Source organism: Hevea brasiliensis, chromosome 10, assembly GCF_030052815.1.
Source record: "Hevea brasiliensis isolate MT/VB/25A 57/8 chromosome 10, ASM3005281v1, whole genome shotgun sequence".
In the NCBI taxonomy this organism is placed as follows: Eukaryota; Viridiplantae; Streptophyta; class Magnoliopsida; order Malpighiales; family Euphorbiaceae; genus Hevea; species Hevea brasiliensis.
In genome coordinates this window covers 88,408,828-88,430,324 of record NC_079502.1, presented here as the reverse complement: position 1 = coordinate 88,430,324, position 21,497 = coordinate 88,408,828, and the positions used below count along the sequence as shown (strand labels likewise).

At 34.0% G+C, this 21,497-nt stretch overlaps 1 protein-coding gene and 1 pseudogene across 1 annotated transcript; one reads left to right on the top strand and one right to left on the bottom strand.

The window, feature by feature from the left end:
- The first annotated feature begins 3,199 nt into the window (after nt 1–3,199).
- On the top strand, nt 3,200–9,319 carry LOC110641283 ((S)-hydroxynitrile lyase-like; annotated as a pseudogene).
- Nucleotides 9,320–19,244: 9,925 nt separating this feature from the next.
- Nucleotides 19,245–20,981, bottom strand: LOC110671055 (uncharacterized). The gene is made up of 4 exons (XM_058128616.1): nt 20,112–20,981; nt 19,832–20,063; nt 19,651–19,694; nt 19,245–19,283 (listed from the first exon to the last, which is right to left on the bottom strand). Exons 1-4 carry the CDS (start codon nt 20,979–20,981, stop codon nt 19,245–19,247), a joined length of 1,185 nt encoding a protein of 394 aa, XP_057984599.1.
- Nucleotides 20,982–21,497: the final 516 nt, after the last annotated feature.

Sequence of the window (21,497 nt, the reverse complement as noted above, 5' to 3'; positions counted from 1 at the left end):
CAAACAAACCCTACAAATTAAGTACTTATTTATAAATTAAATGAATAAGTTTAATAAAAATTTAAGAGTTATTATATAAGTAGAAAAGTGTAATTTATTATGATTAATTAAGTTATATATGAATAAATTGTATAAAATGTTAGGGGGTGTAAAAATTTTAAAAGTTAAATATTATAAGTGATTTGTTAAAAAATTACATATAACATTTAAAAAAAATAAAAACAATTATATTAATTATACATATAATCATGAATAATCATAATATTATTTTTTTTAATTGGTTAAGAAGCCTGTGGGTGTTCATAATTTTATTTAGTCAATTAAATATAGACATTTAAATTTATAATATTCAAAGCAATAGTGTAAGTTTGTAAATGCTCAAATCCATAATCAAATTCAATAATTAAACCAAACCATGTTGGTTTGATTTTGATAATCAATTTAATTGCTTAATCTTGAAAATTCTATAAGAAAAATAAGAAAAAACATATTAATTGAAGTGAAACAGATTTATAAAGTAAATGAACTTCTGCATAAATATTATTTATTTGTAGAATTTCTGCATAAATATTTGTAAAATTTGTGAGATCCAAAAACTAAAAAAAAAGGGTATAATTTTTAGCATACGCTCTTCTTGGTTTAGCTTGGTTTCATTTGATTTATTTATAATTAAAACCAAACAATTCAATTATTAAAACTATGGCTTTCGATTTAAATAATTGGATTGGATAATGAATTAATTTCAACTCAAAACTAACTATATCATAAAATAAAAGAAAAAAAAAAAACTAAATACAGCCAGCCCATATATGGTATGGCAATTACGTGCAACTTACAATTACGTAGGAATGGGAAGGAAAAGTCTTTGTTATAGCAAAGTCAGTGGCATATATTCTTTGATATTTAAAAAAAAAAATTAAATAAACTCTTATACTTTTAATCGAGGTGAAAGATGCTTAAAATCAAGTTTTAGATTAAAAAAGAATAAAACTTTTTAATTAAAATTAAATAAACTCAACTTAAAAAAAATGAAAATATTATTTTTTATATTTTTAATAATCAAATATTAAAAATAATATTGTTACTATTAAATAATTTTTTTAGCAGTCAAATGATTTGTATTTTCCCCTTCTGTTTCGCTTGGTTGTTAAAAAAAAATTTGCATATAACTATTTATTTTCTTTGAGTGAAGGGATTGGGGTTGAAAATTTCGAAACTCACTCTATTAAGTAATATACTTTTAGTTGATGGATTAAGCCAAGCTAAGTGTATATAATTAATTTTAATTTGCAAGAGTTTAGCAGAAGAAATTTAATAATTAATACAAGAAGATTGATCCTAGAAGATTTTACCAAGAATTAAGGTGCTAAGTCACCAAAATCAAATTGCAGATGAGAGAATAAGGGCCGGAAATTTCCAGAAAGAAGTCCAAAGGAAATCAACCAAAAACGGAAATATTACTTTTAATGCCCTAAAGTTTTCCACTTATCCCAAAAGTGATTATTTTAATTACTTTTATCATTTAGTGGTGTCAATATTATTTACTTTTTTTTTTTATGTTGACAATACATGGAATAATGCCATAAGAGATATTTAAAAAAATTGCCAAAGTTAAACAAAGTGTTTTTAATTTAATTTAATAATTATTTTTCAACATAATTTACTTGATTGAGACTTGAATTCAAGATCTTATAGTTTTAGAAATAATTTTAATATTATTAAATTAAAGCTTATTAGTTAATTCGGTAACTAATAATAACTAATCAACCACCTACGTGTTGCGGTAATAATTTATTTTTTTTAATTTTATTTAATTTAAATTAAATAAATTCTAACTTATTAAAATATTTATTTTTTTATATATTGATAAAAATTTAGTTATTATATTAATTTGTTCATTTTGTAATATTTTGTTTAAACCAAAATAACTGATTAAATTAAAATTTTGAGCCGAAACTTTTTTTTATTTGGTAATTTGCTTCAGCTAGTTTTGAATTTTTTAAAAAAAAAAAAACTGATTTAATCAATTTGTTTTAGTTTTGATAAATTTAAATTCAATTTTAAAATGAAATTTCAAATATTTTACATTTTTAATTTTTAAATATTTTATATACACTTATAATTAAAAAAAAGTTAAAATGAAATTTAAATATTTATATCTTTAAATAATTTTTTTAACTATACCAAGTATTAATTAATGGTGTGGATACAATTGTAAAATTTTGGGTGTTTAGTTTTCGATGAACAATTGAGCATTTAAAAGATTTATATTCCTTTTATGTCAATTTTAGAATGAAATTTCAAATATTTTAAATTTTTCAATAAAATTAATAAATTTTTTTAAATTTATCAAGTTTTAATTAATGGTTTGTATAATTAAAAAGACCCAAAATTAATATTTAGCATAGTTAAAAATAATAATTTTATTTAAAAAATATAAGATATTTAGAATTTATAAAGGTGAAAATATATATTTTAAATTTAATTTTTAACTTATTTTTTTAAGTATTAGTATACATAAAATATTTGAAATTTAAAAAGTATTAAATATTTTAATTTTCTTAAAGTCAATTCCGGATCAAACCTAAAGGAGTTTTTATATATATAGCAGAATTTTTTTTTACCATTAAAACCTTTAAATACAGATATGTATAATTTATTAAAAATGAAAATTCAAATGTTCTATCTTTCTTAAATTATAAATATTTTATATTTTTAAATAAAATTGCTATTTAAACATTACCTAATAGTATCTTTGATGATTATAATTACTTTTATCATTTAACAGCGTTAATATTATTTACTTTTTTTTCCTATGTTGACAATATATAGAACAATGTGATAAGAGATATTTAAGAAAATTACCAAAGTTAAAAAGAAGTGTTTTTAATTTAATTAAATAATTATTTTTCAGTATAATTTGCTCTTATTGAGACTTGAATTCAAGATCTCATAGCTTTAGAGATAATTCCAGTATTACTAAATTAAATCTTACTTGTTGATTCAGTAATTAATAATAATTAAACTCTTTGTAAATAATTAAAATATTAAAAAATTACTTAACATATTGCTTGTAACAAAAAGAAAAAAAAAGTTATGCAAAAGAAAATTGACTGATACATTCTACATTTCTATGCAAAAGAAAAATTATGCATGAGTTACTGGATTTCGATAGTGAAGAGTTAGATATCATCACAAAATGGCAGTCGGGCATTTTGTTCTCATTCATACCATATGCTATGGTGCATGGATTTGGCACAAGCTCAAACCCGTCCTTGAGGCAGCTGGCCACAAGGTCACTGCACTGGACCTTGCAGCCAGCGGTAATGACCCAAGGCAAATTGAGGAGATTGGCTCATTTGATGTGTATTCTGAACCCTTGTTGGCCTTCATGGAGTCACTCCCTCAAGAGGAAAAGGTGATTCTGGTTGGCGAGAGCTGTGGGGGACTCAATATTGCTATTGCTGCTGATAAATACCGTGAAAAGATTGCAGCTGCTGTTTTCCACAATTGCCAGACACCAATCACAGTCCATCTTATGTCGTGGATAAAGTACGTACTTGTCAAAGATAAAAAAAAAAAAAACCATTTAATCCAAGAGTTTAATCTCGTAAACCAGACTCCAAGAGTAATTTTATATCTTTATTCATATTCATTCCTTAATTTGTTAATTACTTTTTTTAATTCTCTCTCGTGTCATTGCACAGCTCATGGAGGTGTTTCCCGACTGGAGAGACACCAAGTATTTTACGTTTACTAATAATGGCGAGGAAATAACTGGATTGAAACTGGGCTTCACGCTTATGAGGGAGAATCTATATACCATATGTCCTCCTAAGGTATATCGTCTGAGTTAATTTCTTTGATGATCAAAATGTGAACTTGTTTTATCCTAAATTTTAAAAAAAAAATAGTTAAATATATTTAATTTTAATTTAATGGTATTGAAATCTGTTGTAACAAGCACGCAAATTTAAGGCACACACACAAATCGCATAATCACACAGTATTAAAAAGAGAAGAAAAATAACATAGGATTTAACGTGGTTCAACCGTAAGGTCTATGATTTAACGTGGTTCAACCGTAGGGTCTACGTCCACGGGTAAGACAAGAAAAAAGTTCCACTGTGATGAAAAGAGCAAGATACAATCAATCAAAACTCTCAAATCCTAACCCTAGTGTATTTCTCGAATATCTCACAACTCTACCACAAAGGGTAGAATATTATCTCACTTTTCATCCCAATCGGGTCGCAACGCAAAACTTTCGAGTCAGGTCACAATTCGAGCCCATGAAAACATATCCAAAAATTCAAGCCACAAAAAATAATAATTCTTCCCCTTGGCTTGAATTCTCTCAATTATCAACAAAATAATCACAAACACTCTATCTTGCCATATGCCCTTGCAAGGGCACTACTGAGCACTACAAATACCAACCAAGTCTAGGCAATGCCTAAACATGCTGACTGGGACTCCCTTGGTCATCATATTTGTTGGATTATTATGTGTAGAGACTTTTTGCACAACTACAGTCCCCTAAGATACAATGTCCCAAATGAAGTGATATCTGATAACAATATGCTTAGTTCGCTCATGGTACATCTGATTCTTTGTGAGATGTATTGCATTCTGGCTGTCACAAAACACTGTTGCCTTATTCTGTATCAACCCAAGATCACCCACTAAACCTTGTAACCATAAAGCTTCCTTTACTACCTCTGCTAAGGCCATATATTCAGCCTTTGTGGTAGACAAAGCAACTGTAGCTTGCAATGTTGCCTTCCAACTGATAGCACTTCTAGAAAGAATAAACAAATAACCTGTCAAAGATCTCCTCTTGTATAAGTCCCCTACAAAATTTGAATCCACATAGCCAACAACTGAATCACTCATCTTGGCCTTGTTAAATGTCAGACCAACATCTATAGTACCCTTGAAATACCTCAAAATCCATTTTCACTGCCTGCCAATGCTCTTTCCCAGGACACCCCATGTATCTACTCACAATACTAACTGCATGTGAAATGTCAGGTCGGGTGCATACCATAGCATACATGATGCTACCAACAGCACTCGAATAGGGAACAATGGATATATGCTCCATCTCCTCATCTGTTTTTGGTGACATGTCTGCAAATAACTTGAAATGGGCAGCAAATGAAATAGTCACAGACTTAGCATTATTCATGTTGAAATGCTTAAGTACTTTATTAACATAGGCCTGTTGAGACAAGAAAAGCTTCCCAACACTTATATCCCTGGTAATTTCCATTCCCAATATCTTCTTTGCAACACCCAAATCCTTTTTCTCAAACTCATCACTCAACTGCTTTTTCAGAATGTTAATTTGTAACATGTTTTTACCAGCAATAAGCATGTCATCCGCATACAATAGCAAATAAACAAAAGGAATCATCTGAAGGCTTCTTATGATATACACAATTGTCATATGAACTACGATTAAAGCCATTACGAACCATGAATGTATCAAATCTTTTGTACCACTGCCTAGGAGATTGTTTCAGACCATATAAAGATTTCTTAAGCAAGCAAACACGGTTTTCCATACCTGGAATGACAAATCCCTCAGGCTGACTCATATAAATTTGCTCCTCTAACTCACCATGCAAAAATGCTGTCTTCACATCTAGTTGCTCAAGCTCTAGATCATTAAAAGCAACCATAGCAAGTAAGACTGATAGAACTGTGCTTCACAACTGGAGAAAACACTTCATTAAAGTCAATCCCCTCCCTCTGAGTAAAGCCTTTTGCTACCAACCGTGCCTTATATCGAGGTGCTTCAACCCCTGGAGTGCCTTCCTTTTTCTTGAACACCCATTTGCAACCTACCACTTTTTGTCCCTTAGACAATGTTACAAGCTCCCACGTCTGATTCTTGTGAAGAGATTCAATTTCTTCACTTATAAAACTGATCCATTGATCTACATCTGAACAAGAAATAACTTCTCTATAATTGCTGGGTTCATGCATATCAGCTGTTTCAGTAACTGACAAGGCAAACGCAACTAGATATGCATATGCATATCTCTGCAGTGGTCTAATCTATCTTCTCTCTCTACCAGTTGCAATGCTATATGGTTCCTATTGCTGTTGCTTAGGTGCATCCTCTTGTTGATCAGGATCTTGCAACCCATCCTCTGAATCACTAGACTGAACTGCTGAAGTATCAATATCAAGCTCCACTTGTTCTCTGACACTATGATCTCATTCTGCTATTGACTTCTCCCTCTGACTATCCAATGAAGTAGACTCATTAAATGTCACATTCCTATTAATAATTAATCCTGGAGACTTTGGATCATTGCACTACAACCTGTAGCCTTTCACTCTAGATGCATACTCTAGAAATATGCATTTTCTTGCCCTCGACTCAAGCTTACCATCTCTCACATGAGCATAAGCAGGGCAACCAAATACTCTTGGCTGAGAGTAATCAGTAGGTGAATCGGACCAGATCTCAAAAGGAGTTTTGCACTCAATAGCTGTAGATGGAGATCTATTAACCAAGAAACAGGCTATATTAATTGCTTCAGCCCAGAGATCCTTTCCTAATCCTGAATGTGAGAGCATGCTTCATGCTTTGTCACAAAGCGTTTTGTTCATGTGTTCTGCAAAACCATTATGTTATGGTGTCCTTGTACAAGTGCGATGTCTCACTATACCTTCATTACTACAGAATGCATCGAACTCACGATTGCAAAATTCTAACTCGTTATCAGTTCTAAGACGCTTGACCTTCTTTTCTGTCTGCTTCTCAATCATCGTCTTCCACTTTACAAAAGTTAAAAATGCCTCATCTTTTGTTTTCAGAAAATACACTCACACCATCTAAGAGTAATCATCAATCAAAGTCATGAAGTACCTGACACTGCTCTTGGAAGGGATTCTGTTAGGACCCCATAGATCTGAGTGGATATAATCCACCATTCCTCTGTCTTGCACACTGCCTTTTTATTGAACTTCACCCTGGTTTGTTTGCCAAACACACAGTGTTTACAAAAGTCCATAGATTCTATTTTCTGCCCATCTAACAAATCTATCTTGCTTAACACAGATAATCCTCTTTCACTCATATGACCAAGACGCATATGCCACAATTGAGTCTGATTCTGATTATTGCTTCCGGATGCTACTGCAGCTTCCCCTGAAACTGTACTGCCCTGAAGAAAATACAATCCTGAAACCAAACTGCTCTTCATGAGTACCATAGAGCCCTTGCACACTTTGAGAACTCCATTCTCTATATGGTATCTGAATCCATGAGAGTCAAGTGTCCCAAGAGAAATCAGGTTCCTCTTTAGTCCTGGAACATGCCAACACTCTATAGTTCTGACAACGCCATCAAACATCCTCAATCTGATGTTACCAATTCCTTCAACAGATAATGCACGATCATTGCCCAGAAACACCTTGCCACTCATCTGTTTGTAAGTGACAAACTAGTTTCTGTGTGGACACATGTTATAAGTAGCACTAGTATCAAGAATCCAGGAATTTTGTCCATGATCTGAACTCACGGATAAAATTTCTCCAGCACTATCATCACCTTCAGAATCAATAACACTATCAACCACATTCGCAAAACTTTCTGGTTACTTTCCCTTTTTATTTTTCAACTTGGGAAAGTCTCTCCTGTAATGACTTTGCTCCTCGCACTCAAAACAGTTGGCCTTTTTCATTCTTAACTTAGATCTGGCCTTAGATTTCTTCTTGCTCGAAGAACCCTCCCTTGAATTTGTTTTTCCCCTACTCACTGAACCTTCCCCCTCAAATCTTTCTCTATTATATAGAAATTTCTTTTTCAACTCCTTCGATTTTAGAGAATTAATAACTTCGTCTAGTGAAATACTATCTTTCCCATACAACAAAGTATCAACAAAAGTTTCATAGGAGGGTGGCAAAGAACATAATACAATAAGGGCATGATCCTGACTATTAATCTCAATATTAATATTCTTTAGGTCCATAATGATTGAATTGAATTCATCCAGATATTTTTTAATGGGCGTACCTTCGCTCATTCTCATATTATAAAGCCTTTTCTTTAGATATAGGCGGTTGGTCAGCGATTTGGCAGAGTACAACTCCTCTAATTTCTTCCATGTCGCATATGCTGAGCTTTCACCAGTAATCTCGTGTAGGACATTATCAATTACACTCATGAAAATTGCACTTAAGGCTCTCTCCTTTATATCAGCCTTCTCCACCTCTTTCATACCTTTTAGAAAGTTATCCTCGATTGCCTTCCATAGACCTTGTAGGATCAAGGAAGATTTAATTTTAATCTTCCACAGACTGAAACTCGATCCACCATCAAACTTCTCTATCTCATACTTCATAGAAGATGACGCTATCTGTAAACCCTAAGTTTTGCACACAAAGCTCTGATACTAGTTTGTTATAATAAGCACGCAAATCTAAGGCACACACACAAATTGCACAATTACACAGTATTGAAAAGAAAAGAAGAATAAAATAGGATTTAATGTGATTTAACCGTAAGGTCTACGTCCACTGACAAGACAAGAGAAAAAGTTTCACTATGATGAAAAGAGCAAGATACAATCAATCAGAACTCTCAAATCCTAATCCCAGCGTGTTTCCTAAATATCTCACAACTCTTCCGCAAAGGGTGGAATATTACAATATTTATACTAGTCCCGTGCCCTCTGCTACCACCACTGATCTCACTTTTTATCCCAATCAGGTTGCAATGCAAAACTTTCTGGTCGGGTCACAATTCGAGCTCATGAAAACATATCCAAAAAATCAAACCACAAAAAATAAAAAAATCATTTTTAAAATTATAAAATTTTAAATTTAAATTTAAAGTGAAAGTAAATAAAAAATATTTATCGTATATGAGATTGCGTTGGGATTCATATATTAGGAATCGAATTTGAATTTGGCGAAATATATTCATTGATATGGTTTCTCTCTCTCTATCTCTCTCTCTCTCTCTCTCTCTCTCTTTTCAATGTAACTAACAAATATATTTTATTATTTGTTTAAGGAATGTGAACTGGCGAAGATGCTGGCAAGGAAGGGATCATTATTTCAAAATGTTTTAGCTAAATGACCATTCTTTACTAAGGAAGGTTACGGATCAATTAAGAGAATTAATGTGTGGACCGACCAAGAAAAAACATTTTTATCTGAATTTCAACTCTGGCAAATAACAAACTATAAACCACACAAGATTTATAAAGTTGAAGGTGGATATCATAAGCTGCAGCTTACAAAAACTAAGGAGATCGCTCAGATTCTCCAAGTGGTGGCTGATACCTATGCTTGACTTGAAGCTTTTACTATTTAGTTTGGATGCAGCTGTAATTTAATAATCTCATATTTACATGTGGGAATTAAGTTTCACTAAAATAAAATTATTTTATGTTTATGTTGTCTTGTATTTTTTTTTTTCATTTGAAATGAGAGTGTTTCAGGTTCAGACTCTCTATTTAGTTATATGATGTGAGTGTGTATTTAAGGGAATGCTACCCTATTGTTTAGTCTATTATGTTTTTATTTAAATCAAATGAGTAAATTAAGAATTTAATTACTAGCTTCTTTTTTTTTAGAATATACTAGCCATTCTTTTAAAAATATGAGATTGATTTTATAATGCCATATATTCAAAATCTAATATGATGGGGTTTGTAGTTTGACATGATCCGATCTACAAAGGGGCTCTAAAAAATAATCATAACTTCGGTGTTGTGACAAACTAAATAGCAATAACGCCTCGTTATTGTCATGGATTCCACGTCATTCAATGATTCAATCCATACCACCTTGATCAAAAACACTACATCAATTGCTAAAATCAAGTCGAACACACCATTGTTTGGGATTAAAAACATGTTTGATATTAAGAAAACAAAGAAAGATCCATAAATTTGTGCCATCAGGCAACAAAATTTATTTTTCTCGTCTCTTGTGTTAGCCTCCCATTCGAATCAAAAAGTAAAAACTCAAACCTCTCTTTTTAGCTTTGAACAATTCCAGTGAAAGAAAACCATGGAGAAGAGCTCGTGGAGTCATGGTGGGCATTGCTGAAGAAGGACCCACCAAAGTCTACAATTGAAAATCTACTTTAAAATTGTGTAAATGATAGAGAAGTTTGGAATTTTGATTAATTTTTGTGATTTCGTTTGATTAAGCTCTATTGACTTTAACTCCGCCTAAGTAGTTTGTGTTTAGCTGGTCCCAAGCCCGGGTAAAGGAGGAAGGTTGCGGTAGGTGACAACTAGCGTAAAAATTTTGTCACACCTCATAATATGGATTCAAATGATATAAACATTGGGGTGTCTTCTACTTACGACGCGCTACATCGAAGCCTGGGTGTAGTGAAAAATATGCAAGGGTGCGTTCACCGAAAGCGATGCGCCATGCCAGTGCCTGAGTGTGGTGTTAAATGAGCAAGGGTTCCCACATCATGGACGGGTGCGGGTAAAGAAGTTAGTCCATAGGATAGAAAGTAGAACAGAGAGTGGAACAAAACACAAGATAGGCATAGAGAACAATAAAAGATATCATAGAAGGAGATCAATTAGGAAGAAACAGGATAGGAGGAGAATCAGGATTGGTATTTGGAATGTTGGATCACTTACAGGAAAATTAATGGAGCTTGTGAATACCATAGAAAGGAGAAGAGTGAATATTGCTTGCATTTAGGAGACTAAATGGGTAGGAGAGAAAAGCAAGGAAGTGGGTAATTCAGGGTACAAATTGTGGTTTACCAGAAAAGAGAGGAATAAGAACGAAGTGGGCATAATCATAGATAGGACATTAAAAGATGCTGTAATAGCTGTGAAAAGAGTAGAAGATAGAATTATACTAGTAAAGTTAATACTTGAAGGAGAAACAATAAATGTAGTTAGTGCTTATGCCCCACAAATAGGACTAGATAGTGAGAGTAAATAAAGGTTTTGGGAAGATATAGATAATCTAATGCATAGCATACCAAATGAAGAGAATAATTTCATCGGTGGAGATTTGAATGGACATGTAGGAAGTGATAGGAAAGATTATGAGAATGTTCATGGAGGTTTTGGTTTTGGCAGCCGAAATGAGGAGGGAAAAAGCATTCTGGATTTTGCTATGACATGTGACCTAATACTAGCAAATACCTACTTTATAAAAAGAGAATCATATTTAATGACTTTCAAAAGTGGGCAACATAAAAGCCAAATTGAATTCCTCTTAACCAGGAAGACAAATAGAGCTCTATGCAAGGATTGCAAGGTTATTCCGGGAGAGGCTTTAACAAGTTAATATCGGTTAGTGGTCTTAGATGTCAAGTTTAGGAACAATTCAAGTAAGGTTAGAAGAAATAGTATAACTCGAACAAAGTGGTGAGAATTCAAAGGAGTAAAGCAAGTGAAGTTCAAAAATGAGCTTCTCGAGTCCGAATCATGGAAGCTAGATGTGGAGGCCAATGGTATGTGGATACAGATGGCATCAAAGATTAGAGAAGTAGCTAGAAAAGTACTTGGAGAGTCTAGAGGACATAGACCACCCTCAAAAGAGAGATGGTGGTGGAATGAGGAAGTATAAAAGGCAGTGAAAAGAAAGAGGGAATGGTATAAGAAATTACCTAAGTGTGATAATAATAAGGCATATGAATAGTACAAGATAGCAAAGAAAGAGGCAAAAAAGGCAGTTAGTCAAGTAAAAGTGTAGGCCTTTGAACAGTTATATGAGAAACTTAGAACTAAAGAAGGGAAGAAAGATATTTATAGATTAGCAAGGAGGAGAGAAAAGAAATATCAAGATCTCAATCAAGTTAGGTGCATTAAGGATAAAGAAGGAAAAGTGTTGGTGAAAGATGAAGACATTAAAGAAAAATAGAGAAATTATTTTGATGATCTCTTTAATAATAGTCAAAGTGGTAATAGCATGAATATAGACTACAGAGCAATAAAAAAGAATGTGAATTATACTAAAAGGATTAGATCTTTAGAAGTAAAGGAAGCACTCAAGAGAATAAAAGTGGGTAAAGCCTATGGACCCGATGGAATACCAATTGAAGTGTGGAAGTGTTTGGGAGATATGGGAGTGGCATGGTTAACTAAATTATTTAATAAGATTCTAAACTCAAAGAAAATGACTGATGAATGGAGGAGGAGTATTTTAGTACCTATTTTTAAAAATAAGGGAGACATACAGAGTTACTCAAACTATAGGAGAGTTAAACTCATGAGCCATACTATGAAGTTATGAGAGAGAGTTATGGAACATCAACTACGTTATGACACTTCTATCTCTCCCAATCAATTTGGCTTCATGCTCGGTCGTTCAACTATGGAAGCGATCTTTCTCATTAGAAGCTTGATGGAGAAATATAGAGATGTAAAGAAAGATCTACACATGGTTTTTATCGATTTGGAGAAGGCTTATGATAGTGTTCCAAGAGATGTCTTATAAAAAATGTTAGAACAAAAGAGGGTATCTATTAGGTACATACAAGTGTTAAAAGATATGTATGAAGGAATAACTACTATTATGCGCACAGTGGAAGGGGACACAAGAGATTTTCCTACCTCAGTTGGATTACACTAAGGTTCAGCTGTAAGCCCTTACCTTTTAACATTAGTTTCTAGATGAATAGACCAAACATATATAAGAGAGTATCCCTTGGTGCATGATGTTTACGAATGATATAATTCTGATAAATGAGAAGTGAGAAGGAGTCAATAGAAAGCTAGAGCTTTGGAGAAGTACTCTAGAGTTAAAGGGCTTTAAGTTAAGTAGAATGAAGACAGAATACATGCATTGCAAATTTAGTGAAGGCTGAACTGGTGATAGGGAAGGAGTTAGTTTGGATGGAGTGGTACTGCTCCAAAGTAATTAATTTAAATATCTCGGCTCAATCCTTCAAGTAGATGGGGGATGTGAGGAGGATGTTAGTCATAGGATTAAAGCTGGATGGTTGAAGTGGAGATGTGCCATGGGAGTTTTATGTGATCGCAAGATTCCTAATTGATGGTGGGGAATCCACAAGTATACGGGTCGTCTCAAGTAATAAAGTGATGAATCAAGTATCGTTCCCACGAGGATTTGCTGTTTAAGTACCAAACTATGAATGAAGCGATTATTTGGGCTAATGATTAATGAATAAATGGTAAATGTAAATGAGCAAGGTAAATTGATTAATCTAATTGAAATGGGTAAAAGGGAAACAAATAAATTCTACATCTAGTTTGCAATTAAACTAAATTAACAATGGGTAATTCAAATCAAAGTCTAATTATGCTAAAAGTGATTCCAGAGTTGGGGGTTTATGCATAAATTAATTGGGATTTGTCTTGGGCATTCCAATTTTTAGGGAAAAATAGAGTTTGAAGGAAATTGATTCTAAATTCCTTTGATATCTTTTTCAAGCAAACCAAAGTGTGTTCTAAAATAACCAAACCTACTTTCGTATGTTATTTGATTACTTTAAACCCATTAAGTTCTGTAACCAATAATTAATTCCTCTTAAAATCCTAGTTTATTTCTAAATCTAGGTGATTTTAAGTTCCAATCCTTGATTATCTATCAATGACTTTCAGCTTTCGGTCCTTCAATCAATGATTAACACAATACCCAATGGGTACCAACATTAGGCAAGTAAATCAAGCACACAAGAAAAGAATCAAAACTCATATTTATGTAAAATAAGGAAATACCCAGTCCAAATCCACAAATTAATCTAAAACATATTTCCCAACTCTGAAATCTAAAGAGTTTACTCACTCATGATGGTATTTACAAGAAAGATTGATGGAAAAGTAAAGAAAAACATGATAAAAGGACTAAAATAGAAAAACCCAGGTAGAAGAACCAAAATCTCTGGTTTCTGGAGCTCCAAAACTGGTGCAGCAGCTCCTCCTCCAAGAGAAAATGGCGTCTCCTCTCTCTCTCTATTAAATTTTCTTTCCTTTTTGTCTTTCCTCCCTTTCCTCTTGTGGCAAAAATAAGGAAATGATGAATTTATATGGTCCCAAAAAGTTGCCCTAAAAGTAAATAAGAGCCAAGGAGTGGATAGGAAATGAGGTGTAAAATTATCCAAGTCAGCAGCATCTTTCACGTTAGGCGATGCTTAGGATTGGCTTAACCCTAAGCGACTTTTAGCGATTTCAGACTGGTCGCATGCGCTTAAGGTTAGCGGACCTTCAGCAAATCTCGGCAGACTTAGAGTAAAATGGACTTTTCTGCTCATGCTTGACTTGTGCTGCACCTTAAGCACTGCCGCTTTACTCTAAGCATGATCTTAAGCAAAGTCTCAAGCAAATTTTGGCTGGTTTGCTCTTTCAAGGCTTGATTGCTTCAACTTTCCTCCATGCTTAAAGAACTCCAAATCTCTTCAAATCACTTCCTATTGCACTCATTGATCTTCGATTTGCTACAAAATCCTATCAAAAACAACAAAATTACGAAAATCAAATATAAAGTATCTAAAATTAACAAATAAGATAAAATAAAGCTAAAAACATAAAATACACTAAAATATGAGGGCAAAATGGATGCAAAACTACCCTAAAGTGCCTATATGAAATGAGTGTAACAAATTCCCCCAAACTCAAACCTTTGCTTGTCCTCAAGCAAATTTAAAACAATTAATGCAATTTGGGGTACCTTACCTTAAATTTATGAAAATTACTTATCCAAACTCTCAAGCTTACCTTTAGCCACCAATAAACCATATACCCACTTTCAAGATGCAAAGAGTTTAATTCTTACCAAAGTTATCACCGCTTAGCCTTTGGGTCAATTATCCATATCATCAAACCCAAACCAATCAATCACAAAGAATAATCATGCCTAAATAGACTATAAGGTAATCCATAAACTAAAGTGTCTCAAATAATGATGGAAGTAAATGAATGGATTAGTGATATCACAATCCCATAGGCAATTCTCCTATTCCAATCTCCACTAATGTAGCAAAACACCATCAAAAGATCAAAAGGACTTTCAAGGGTTGTAATGGGGCTAAGGGGGTGATAATGTGGCTAACAAGAAAAGGATAAAGGTAACAAAATATGAGAATAATCAAATTATTAAAAGATCAAGACACACAATTTTTTTTTTTTTTGAATCATTTGGGAGAAGGAACTTTACAACTATTCACCAATGCTAGCATATAATTTTGAAGCTTTTAGAGGGACTACATAAATAACATTGACTTTGAATTATAATTGTCCCTTTCAATTCACCCCCAAACTCATTTCTTTGTGTACTTGGGTGGTGAATTACTTTACATACCATAATTGAATTTGCTAGCTTTTTTTTTTTTTTTTTTTTTTTTTTACTTTGAATCACTTCTCCCAACTAATTATTATTATTATTATTATTTTTAAGTGTATCTATCACTCAAAGAATTATTCTCATGGAGGGTAGGTAAGTGTTTGGGTTTATGGCTAGGCATTGATGTGGGTTCCAAAGGAATAAGAGAGATAAATGTAGGCTCAAATTGGTTCCAAAGGGAAATTTTAAAGTGAGGTTGGTTAAGGCTAAAATATGGGTTTAAAATTCAAAGAATGCCTAGATCATTTCTTTTTCAAGTGCATGCTATGATTTCGCCTTGAAAAGTTTAGAAAGATTGTTCTAGGATTGGTGAGACATCAATTAGCTACTTCTCACCTTAGAGTTTTCTCTAGGCACTCAAAGTCAATGCAATTGATTGGGTGGCCCTTGGCTAAGAAGATATAAACTAAGGCAAGAATATAATAACTTTGCACCTATCTAGAACTTTCAATCTATCAAACCCTTCTAAAAGTAAGCTCAATTGCTCTTCAAAGCAATTCTCAATCCTCTAAGGACAAGGTAAAAAATTATTTTTATGATATGCATGATCCTAAAATGAATGCATAAATGAAATTAAAACTAAGTGTAATCTATATGAAAACTATATGCAAATGTATGTATATAAGTATAGACATGTGTGTGGTATATGTATAAGTGTATGAATTATCTATATATGAATGAATGAAATGCAATAAATGAATGAATGAAAATTTTAAAAATTTTGCAAAAATTTTGCCCTCAACCCCAAACTCAAATGAAACATTATCCTCAATGTTTAAAATGAATGCAAAGATGGGCAAAATTGTGTGAACTAATCAATTAATGAAATTTATACAATTGGGGATTAAATCAATATAAGGTCAAGAATTCCAAAATTAGCTCAAAGTGATATTAACAATGAAGCTTTAGAGAGAAAAATGTGGAAAAGTATCCCAAATGTATGAATTTACACTGCTTAAGATGTTGCTTAACCTGCTGCGTAGGGTAAAGCGAAAGCATAAGCATTGGCAACATACCATAAGCATAAATAGTAAAAGGGTAAGCTGTTACCTCCAAATGATGTGAAACAGATGCGGCTCAAAGAAAATTGTGCAACTCATCAATGTCAACAAAATTAGGATTGAAGAAAAAGATAAAGTGCAAAAATAATGTGCAAGAAGATGAAAAAGTGTAAAGAAATAAGATCTAACAGTTAAATCAAGAATTAAACCAAAAAGCATTCACGGAATAACTATGTCCGTAGCAGAAGATAAAATAAAATAAAATAAACTAAAGGAAAGAAGTGCAAGTATAATCATAAAAACTAATTACCAAAGTATTACAACTATTACTAAAGTTTGAAAATTAAAATAAACAGATTACAAAATAAACCTAACACAGAAACTGAATTGAAAAACTAGTACTGTTACTGCTACTGCAACTGCACTAAAACTAATACTAAATTGCTGCTACTGTTCAAGCTCTGCTGTCAAGGCTTTGTTGCTGCATCAGGGTCTGCTTCAGGTTCTGCAGTAGGTTCATTGTGATCCGAAGCTTCAGAAGCAGTTTCCAAATTTTCTGTGAGGTCTTTCATTTCTTGAAGCATGTCTTGGCCCCAATGATATAAATTGTTATAAGATTGGGCCAATTTGTTGTAGAGCTCTAGCATTTGAAGTTGTTCTTTTACATTTCTTTTAAGAGATGAAAATCTCTTTTTAAGTTTCTTTTCTAGCTTCTTCTTTTGGTTGACTTTCTTCTTGACCCATGGTATCAATTTTGACTTCTAAGCTCTTCAAGGTAGCAAGGATTTACGTGGTGTCGGTGAGGAGCAGATGGTTGGGCAGTGAAACTTGCTATTTTGGATTCCAAGGATCTTAAGAGGGACAAAATGTTCGCTAAAAGCTGCAGGCGATGGTTGGTTGGGGTTCTGCTGGTGCAAAGGTAGTGGGGTCTGCAGTACCACTAGCTTCAGGATGCTGCTGTAACAAAGCATAGGTATGGCCTACTTTCTCACAAACATCCATGTGCAGCAATATTGTGCTGTCTATATATGATTCACCAAAAACTGGCAGCAGCTTATATAGACTAGCATCAAAGCTAAATGAGTTTGCTATGGCAGTTATATATCCTCCAAAAACTATACTACCTTTGGTATGCTTTGTGACAATTTGGTGCCAATGAGTAGCTATGAAATGGGCTGTGCTTACTTGTTTTCTCTCCTTCATGCACCACAAGAAAAATAAGTCTCGGCACCCACAATCACATTCTGTGTCCCCTTCCTAAAACAGTGTCAGAAATGAACCTATGGAGGTATTTCAATACATGATCAACTATCCTAGAGGCTTTTGCAGTCCTCTGTCTATAATAACCCCCAAAAGGTGCAATATATTTCCAGAATTGACCAGGGTCATAAACAGTTTGCTGCCACTCAATATTTTTATAGCCCGAATCCTGAAAACCAAAAATTGCATTCATAGCATCCATGTCTAACTCCCTATCAATGCCAGCACATCAAAAATATATCACATCCTTATGCTCAGGTACTGTTGGTTTGAAATTCAGCCTTAAGGAACTCAAAAATTCCAAGGTCAAATCCATGTATTCTGGTTCCCTAATCCTAGCAAATTTAGTCCAGCTGATAGCATCTAAATAGGCAAATACAGAGTCATAAATGCCTAGCTCTTTTAAAATCTGCTCATCCATATATTTGTTTGCCAAAATAGGTTTAGAAACTAAACTGTCATAAGCATTTTTCATATCCATGTCTCTAAAAGCCCAAGGTAATGGAGAAATTACCTCCTCTATGTCATTAGCAGATGACGCAGGTGCTGCTGGAGAGTTTAAGGGTGACTGAGATACAGGTGTTTGGACCGCTGGTGGTGGAATTTGCGAGGAGGACCTAGTCCTTTTGCTGACTGGTTCAGAGGAAGGTTGAGGTGGAGAGTTTAGGTCGAAGGGAACAGAGGGTGCTCTTTTTCATTTTCCGACAGGGGTTTTCTTGGGTCTACTTGCAGCCTTTTTAGTTTTACCTTTAGACTTCGTTTGAGTAGGCGCAGGTTCAGGCATTGGTTCTGGGAACTGAGTGTCGAAAATGGGTGTCTCATTTTGCGGCTCAGTTTGTGGCGAAAGGGGGGTCGGCGGAATGAGAGGTGGTGTTTGGCCTGGGGGTAGTGGTGGTGATTGAGGTGGTGGCGATTGAGGTAGCGGCGGCATTTGCGGTGGTGGTGACTGAGGGAGCGGCGGACTGGGACTGGGGTTAGCGTTTGTGGGTAGAGATGATGGAATGCCCATTTTCTATTTGACAGAGTGCCGAAATCTTCTAGGTTTGGGTTTGTGGGTGGACCACATTTTGGTTCTCACCATTTAATGAAAAGAAAGAAACTTTTCAGCTTTCCTTAAAAATTGCCGGAAAAATGGTGCGGGAAGGGAGTTGGCAGAATGAGAGTTGTGGCTTATCGGGAGTTTGGGTGAGGGTTTTCATAAAAATGGCGAAAGTTTTGGGCTTTTTAAAATGTGGGGCAGACAACTGGTAATTTGGGCTGTGCTTGGGGTTAAGCATAGGGTTCAGCAGAATTTGCTTAGGATACTGCTTAGTAAGCAACATCATCAGCAAGTTTCGGCAGGTTTTGGGAAAAATTGTGATTTCACTTACCAAAAACAGTCCAAATACTATGGAATGCTATCATGACCCTCAGCAATTACTAAATACACACAAACACCATAAAATTAAAGAATTTTAGCTCATCATCTCTCATAAACTTAGTAAGCATAGCACATGTTCATTTAGCTTTTTGCAATCATTGTATTTTAAGCACCAATTGTGACTACCTTTTTGCACACTTGATGAAATGGTCTCCTTTCTAAACTTATACCAAAAGCACATTTTCAGCAGCATTTGAGACAAGTTCCAGACATTCAAAAATTGCAGAAAAGACATAGAAATTGACTTTTTAAGCAGCATGAACAGTAGCGTGAACAGTAACAAAAATCTGCAGACTACAAAAACTAGCAGCAATTCAAACAAAAACATGTAAATTCCTAACAGATTACAAAATTATATATATACTAAAAGGTAAAACTTAACAAACACTACTTTTGCACTTTAATAAAGCTCACATCAGTCCTACATATCAAAATTGATCCTCATTTAAGTTGCATTTCACAAAATTTACACAAGACACAAAATTAAACATGTACTATCAAGTAGATTGTAATATCAGCAATTTAGCACAAGTTTAAAGGTGTTACTGTTCACAGGTACTGGATAAGGTGTAGAATTTTGCTTATACTTGCTCCCTTTCAATTCTTTGTTTTTGCTACAAGTGTCAATTTGCCCAATCTTCATGAATGACCTACAAAAGATAAACAAATGTCACCTTTGAATTTAATGAGGGTAAAAGCTGAAAATGAAATAAAATAGAAGATTAATAAACTATAAAAGGATACGCTTGGGTTGCCTCCCAAGAAGCGCTTGTTTAAGGTCTTAAGCTTGACCTTCTTTTCAAAGCTCATGGTGGTTGGAATTGGAAAATATTACCTCCCTTCAAAACAGGTGCTGAAATGAAGTTATACTTCAACTTTTTCCCATTATATGTGAAAATACCTGTTGCTTTGTTTAGAATCCCAACTATATCTTGAAGAATATTCTTACAAACTTTAGATGAATCTCCTCTTTTAAGTGATTTTGATGGAGGCTTGAGCTTAACTTTTGAAGCTTCATTGTTAATCAAATGAGATGGTGAAGCTGACTTTTTCTTTCGCACTTTATGCTGATTGCATTACATTGGAATAACTTGATTTTCCTCTAATTTAGTAACTTCAGTTTCAGCATCATGCTCTATAACATCTACCCTATAACAAGAATTCATCACAGTTGGTTCCTTGGAATGTTGGAATAAATTAAACTCTATTTCCTCTTCCCCCACTGTCAACTTCAATTTCCCATTCTTTACATCTATATTAGCTCCTGCAGTGGCTAAAAATGGCCTTCCAAGTATGATGGGCATTCTTACATCCTCCTCCATCTCTAGTACAATAAAATCCACTGGAATGAAAAACTTCCCAACTTTTAATGGTACATTCTTTAAAATCCCAACTGGATACTTTATAGATCTGTCAGCTAACTGCAAAGAAATAGTTGTGGGCTTTAGATCTCCAACCTTTAACTTCTCACATATGGAAAGTGGCATCAAGCTAACACTAGCCCCCAAGTCACATAATGCTCTCTCAATATTTGTTTCTCCAATGTGACATGGTATGGAAAAACTTCCAGGATCTTTCAGCTTAGGTGGGAGCTTGTTCTGCAATATAGCACTGCACTCCTCAGTAAGTGCAACAGTTTTATAATCTTCCAACCTTTTTTTATTTGATAAAATCTCCCTAAAAAACTTAGCATAAGAAGGCATTTGAGAAATGAAATCGGTGAATGGAATGTTGATATACAACTTCTTCAAAACTTCAAGGAATTTCCCAAACTGCTTATCTAATTGTGCTTTATGAAACCTCTGAGGAAAGGGCAATGGTGGCTTGTACGGTGTAGGAGGCATATATTTCTCTTCTATTTTCTTTTTATCTTCTTTCTCTTCATTTGCTTCCTTACTAGCTTTAGCTTTAGTTGAAGTGGATTCACTCTCACACTCATCTTTCTTTTCTTTCAACTTTACTTCAATTTCGTGTTCTTCCCCCATTACCTTTCCACTTCTTAAAGTAACAGCATTGCACTGCTCCCTTGGATTCTCAGGTTGGCTAGGAAGCTTCCCAAAAGCTTTACTATTTGAAGAGCTAGCCTGTTGAGCTATTTGATTCTCTAACATCTTGTTGTGTGTTGCCATTTGATCTACTTTAGATGCTAATTGAGACATCATTTCTTGTTGACTTTGATGGCTCACAAGTAGAGTCTCAATCATAGCTTCTAATCTAGCTGTCTTATCTGGTTGTGCTTGTTATGGTAGAGGTGGAGCAGGTGCATTTTGAGATTTAGGAATTCTAGGAGGAGGACCTCTATTCTGCTGAAAATTCTGATGTTGTTGATACCCAGAAGGTTGCTGAAAATTTTGATTTTGCCCCTGTCTACCTCCCCAAGAGAAATTGGGGTTGTAACACCCTCCCGGTAGCAACCCCGTACATTCTACTGTTCCGGTGACCGGTGTCGGTCCGGACAGCTAGAACGTCCAGAAAAATATTTAAACTAAAGCGAGGAACCA

What these genes read in the sequence shown, in the direction of transcription:
- LOC110671055 (XM_058128616.1), bottom strand. Translation starts at nt 20,981, where the DNA reads ATGGGGGAAGAACACGAAATTGAAGTAAAGTTGAAAGAAAAGAAAGAT. An exon ending in AGCATGATGCTGAAACTGAA is followed by an intron (nt 20,064 to 20,111) that starts GTTACTAAATTA and finishes TAATGCAATCAG; the next exon opens with CATAAAGTGCGAAAGAAAAA. An exon ending in GTGACATTTGTTTATCTTTT is followed by an intron (nt 19,284 to 19,650) that starts GTAGGTCATTCA and finishes TGTAGTCTGCAG; the next exon opens with ATTTTTGTTACTGTTCACGC.